The 5,456-nt window shown below is 49.5% G+C and overlaps 1 protein-coding gene across 1 annotated transcript in view; it reads left to right on the top strand.

Moving 5' to 3' along the window:
* The first annotated feature begins 539 nt into the window (after positions 1 to 539).
* Positions 540 to 5,456, top strand: part of TAF5 (TATA-box binding protein associated factor 5) — a 23,056-nt gene continuing 18,139 nt past the window's right edge. Inside the window, exon 1 of the mRNA XM_026448933.2 lies at positions 540 to 1,129. Within this exon, the coding sequence (XP_026304718.1) occupies positions 571 to 1,129 (559 nt within the window). The 5' untranslated portion in view covers positions 540 to 570. The remainder of the gene's footprint in view (positions 1,130 to 5,456) is intronic.

Raw genomic sequence — 5,456 nt, 5'->3', positions numbered from 1 at the left:
ATATACTTTTGAGTTAAATACGTGGATTCGAATGTTGACATTTGGACTTTCTTCTTGCGTGACTCTGCTAAGTTATTTAACCTTTCTTGGTTTCGGCAGAGCCATTTGTGGGGTGGGGATAATATTACCTCATAAGACTATTTAATTGTAGCCGGGCGTGGTGGCGCATGCCTGTAATCCTAGCTACTGGGGAGGCTGAGGCAGGAGAATCGCTTGAACAGCCTGGGCGACAAGAGTGAAATTCCGTCTCAAAAAAAATAAAGAAAAAGATTATTGAATTGAAGGAGATCACATAATGTAAAACGTCTATCATAATGCCTAAATATAGCTGGTCTGCAATAAATGGCAATTATTATCAGACAAATGTAATAGGTGTTCCCTATGCCCACTTCCTGCCTTTCTTTCGCTGGTTTTTGAAAGTTGCTCTCTTTCCTATTCCGTTTCTCCTTCCTTTTCGCTCCTCCTACTGCCGTAAATGGCCTACTAGAGTTGTCGTGAAATGCTCCTCCCCGCCCTCCGTGTGGCGAAAATGCAATCACGCTTGACGGCGCAAGGTGGCTCAGCCGCAAGATGGCGGCGCTGGCGGAGGAGCAGACGGAGGTGGCGGTCAAGCTAGAGCCTGAGGGACCGCCAACGCTGCTACCTCCGCAGGCGGGAGACGGCGCAGGCGAGGGTAGCGGCGGCACTACCAACAACGGCCCCAACGGCGGCGGCGGGAACGTTGCGGCGTCGTCGTCCACTGGCGGGGATGGCGGGACCCCCAAGCTCACGGTGGCTGTCTCCACCGCTGCCCCGGCGGGGGCGGTCCCGGTGCCTGCCGCTGCTCCGGAGGCCGGCGCTCCGCACGACCGACAGACTCTACTGGCCGTGCTGCAGTTCCTACGGCAGAGCAACCTCCGCGAGGCCGAAGAGGCGCTGCGCCGTGAGGCCCGGCTGCTGGAGGAGGCAGTGGCGGGCTCCGGAGCCTCGGGAGAGGTGGACAGCGTCGGCGCTGAGGTGGCCAGCGCGCTTCTCAGCCGGGTGACCGCCTCGGCCCCTGGCCCTGCGGCCCCCGACCCTCCGGGCACTGGCGCTTCGGGGGTCACGGCCGTCTCAGGTTCAGCCTCAGGTCCTGCGGCTCCGGGTAAAGGTAAGCCGTGGAGTTCCGGGGAGGCACGGCCGCCGCGAAGGGGAGCAAGCCGGTAAGGCAGGGGCTGGCAGGCCTGCACCTCTGCGGGCTTGTTTTGAATTTCCTGGGCCCGCCTCTAGGGCCACATGCCCGCCCCTTTCTCTAGTGCGCCGGCTGCGCAGTCAAACCCCCTTCCGAGCTGTCAGTTTCAGCGAGAGGCTGTGGAGAGCTGTTGAGCAGAGGGATGTATGGGAAGGTGAGCGCGGAGAGGCGGGGACCTTCACGCTTTTGGTCCCTTTCCTCTCATTTGGGCTTTTGAGCCTTGGGCAGGTCCTCATGACACTAACAGTGTTTGTACAGTTTCGTACTAGCATACTTTAAGTATTATAAGTACTTTTATTTTCTCTTTATTTCTTCCTTTTAAAAGATGTGTTAATAAATACTGTATAGTTTTTTTTGTTGTTGTTGTTGTTGTTTTTTTTGAGACGGAGCCTTGCTCTGTTGTCCAGGCTGGAGTGCAGTGGTGCGATCTTGGCTCACTGCAACTCCGCCTCCCGGGTTCAGGCGATCCTCCTGCCTCAACCTCCTGAGTAGCTGGGACTACAGGTTTCTACTACCACGGCCGGCTAATTTTTGTATTTTTAGTACAGGCAGGCTTTCACTATGTTGGTCTGGCTGGTCTCGAACTCCCGACCTCATATGACCCACCAGCCTCGGCCTCCCAAAGTGCTGGGATTACAGGCGTGAGCCACTGTGCCCAGCCACCGTACAATATACCCTTGTAACAATCCAGCACATCATGTACCCCCTGAATCTCAGCTAAAAGTTTAATTTTTTTTTCTTTTTTTCTGTGACGGAGTCTTGCTCTGTCGCTCGGGCTGGACTACAGTGGTGCGATCTCGGCTCACTGCAACCTCTGCCTCCCGGATTTAAGCGATTCTGCTGCCTCAGCCTCCTGAGTAGCTGGGACTACTGGTGTGCGACACCATGCCCGGCTTAAGTTTTTAAAAAATATTTTTAGTAGAGACGGGGTTTCGCCATATTGGTCAGGCTGGTCTTGAATTCCTGATCTCGTGATCCATCCGCCTCGGCCTCCCAAAGTGCTGGGATTATAGGCATGAGCCACCGCACCCGACTGAAATTTTAAAAATATATATGGGCTGAGTACTACCAGTGTTAAATCTTTGGAGGATGCAGGTTCCTGGGCATCACTTCAGACTTAGTGAATCAGACCCTCTAGAGGTGGAATCTGGGAATCTTCACTGTTGAATAAGGGCTTCTAAGGAATGTTGACATTGGGCAGCTTGAGAACCATGTGTTTAGGCATGGACATTGGACAGACCTTTTCGTCTTTGCTGCATTTACATGTGTGATGCTGATTGTCATTCTTTGCTTACCTTTTAATTTTTTTTTCCTTCATATTGGCCGGGCGTGGTGGCTCATGCCTGTAATCTCAGCACTTTGGGAGGCTGAAGCGGGTGGATCACCTGAGGTCAGGAGTTTGAGACCAGCCTGGCCAACATGGCAAAACCCCCTTTCTACTAAAAATACAAAAATTAGCCAGATGTGATGGCGCATGCCTGTAATCCCAGCTACTTGGGAGGCCGAGGCAGGAGAATTGCTTGAACCCGGGAGGCCAAGGTTGCAGTGAGCCAAGATTGCGCCACTGCACTTCAGCCTTGGTGATAGAGCCAGATTTTGTCTCAAAAAAAAAAAAAAAATTTTTTTTTTTACATTAATACTGTCAGGAGACAAGTCATTCTCATGTTGAATTTTCTCTTTATTAAATGAGTGGTTATGAGGCTTTTTTTGTTTTAGACAGAGTCTCGCTCTGTTGGCCAGGCTGGAGTGCAGTGGCCCAATCTTGGCTCACTGCAATCTCTTCTTCCCAGGTTCAAGCGATTCTCCTGCCTCAGCCTCCCAAGTACCTGGAACCACAGGTGCATGTCACCACACCTGGCTAATTTTTTTTGTAGTTTTGGTAGAGACGGGGGTTTCACCATGTTAGCCTGGATGGTCTTGATCTCCTGACCTCGTGATCTGCCTGCCTTGGCCTCCCAAAGTGTTGGGATTACAGGCGTGAGCCACTGCGCCTGGCCACGTGAGGCACTTATAATATGTATATGTAAAATGTTTGGTATGGATAAGTTTATGCCTCTGTATGTGTCCCTGTCCCCTGAGCCCCTGCTTTCTCAAAGAAACTGTTGTCACAAATCCATGCAGTAAAACTCATATACAATATAAGGTCTCGGAGGTGATCCTGAGCTAACAATAAATGTTTATTGAATTACCCAGTGCAGAGCTTTTAGCCAAATTAATCTGTATGAGACCTAATCTTTGCAGCATTGCCAGAAATGAAGTATGAATACATAGCATTGTATTCATATCTCATTGTAATCCATAAATATAAATGTGTGCAGATGTAGATTGAAGGCCGGGCGTGGTGGCTCACGCCTGTAGTCCCAGCACTTTGGGAGGACGAGGCAGGTGGATCACTTGAGGTCAGGAGTTCAAGACCAGCCTGGCCAACATGGTGAAACCCTGTCTTTACTAAAAATACAAAAAAATTAGCTGAGCGTGGTGGCATGTGCCTGTTGTCCCAGCTACTCGGGAGGCTGAGGAAGGCAAACCACTTTAACCCAGGAGGCAGAAGTTGCAGTGAGCCAAGATAGCATCATTGCGCTCCGGCATGGGCAACAGAGCAAAATTCCATCTTTACAAAAAAAAAAAAAAGTGTTTGAGAGGAATCTTTTTTTAATGTTGAATTTTGTGAATGAACTATAAGATGAATCATATTGTTGCTTATTTTGCTGTAATCTCACATCTCTTCAGAAACTTGACCTAATTATAGATCATAACTGAGAAATCAGTAAGGAGGAAAAGAGGCCATCAGAGTAACCAAAGAAATTATCACATTTGTGCAGTAAAGAGCGAAGTGTACTATAATGGCAACTTACAAAAATTTCCAACAACCAAATTCTGATTTAATTGACAGATGTATTGCTAGGTGGTGCTGTGTTACAAATAAATACTTACGTTTTCTGTTTTGAAATGCTGGTTATGGAAATTGTTTTAAGCATATAACTATCTTTTGAAGATAAAAATAGGACATGGTCCTTCCCACCCTTAAGTGATGTAAGAGATGTATATAATGTGAAGGGAACACAGGATAGGATATGTTACAGGAATGTTACACAGTGTTTGGGTGGCTCAGAGAACTGGGAATGTTACTGCAGTGCATGGCTTGGTGGTAATGGGTGCCATTTGCACAGAGCATTGAGAGAAAGTTAATGTAGTTGTTTGATTTGCACATACCATCTTTTATACAATTTATCTTTAACATAAGGTAGTTCCAGGAGGAATATCGACTCTTCTTGTTATTGTTTTGTTTTTTTGTTTTTGAGACCAAGTCTTGCTCTGTCACCAGACTAGAGTGCAGTGGCGCGATCTTGGCTCACTGCAACCTCTGCCTCCTGGGTTCAAGTGATTCTCGTGCCTTAGCCTCCTGAGTAGCTGGGATTACAGGCACGTGCCATCACACCCAGCTAATTTTTGTATTTTTAGTAGAGATAGGGTTTCACCATGTTGGCCAGGCTGGTCTTGAACTTCTGACCTTGTGATCTGCCCGCCTCAGTCTCCCAAAATGCTGGGCCACCGTGATGGCCTGTTATTGTTATCTTTTTTTTTTTTTTTCTGAGACGGAGTCTCGCTCTGTTGCCCAGGCTGGAGTGCAGTGGCGCGATCTCAGCTCACTGCAAGCTCGGCCTCCCGGGTTCCCACCATTCTCCTGCCTCAGCCTCTGGAGTAGCTGGGACTACAGGCGCCCGCCACCTCGCCCGGCTAGTTTTTTGTATTTTTTAGTAGAGACGGGGTTTCACTGTGTTAGCCAGGATGGTCTTGATCTCCTGACCTCGTGATCCGCCCATCTCGGCCTCCTAAAGTGCTGGGATTACAGGCGTGAGCCACCGGCCCGGCCTGTTGTTATCTTAAGATATGGATGTGCTGACAGGTTTCGATTTGGGTGACTGAAACAAGTGAAAAAAATTCCATTAAAAGATTATGGCGCCGGGTGCGGTGGCTCAAGCCTGTAATCCCAGCACTTTGGGAGGCCGAGACGGGCGGATCACAAGGTCAGGAGATCGAGACCATCCTGGCTAACACGGTGAAACCCCGTCTCTACTAAAAAATACAAAAAGCTAGCCGGGCGAGGTGGCGGGCGCCTGTAGTCCCAGCTACACGGGAGGCTGAGGCAGGAGAATGGCATAAACCCGGGAGGCGGAGCTTGCAGTGAGCTGAGATCTGGCCACTGCACTCCAGCCTGGGCGACAGAGCGAGACTCCGTCTCAAA

Source organism: Piliocolobus tephrosceles, chromosome 9 (genome assembly GCF_002776525.5).
Source record: "Piliocolobus tephrosceles isolate RC106 chromosome 9, ASM277652v3, whole genome shotgun sequence".
In the NCBI taxonomy this organism is placed as follows: Eukaryota; Metazoa; Chordata; class Mammalia; order Primates; family Cercopithecidae; genus Piliocolobus; species Piliocolobus tephrosceles.
The sequence above is the reverse complement of the archived record's forward strand: the minus strand, read 5'-3'. Positions and strand labels throughout refer to the sequence as shown.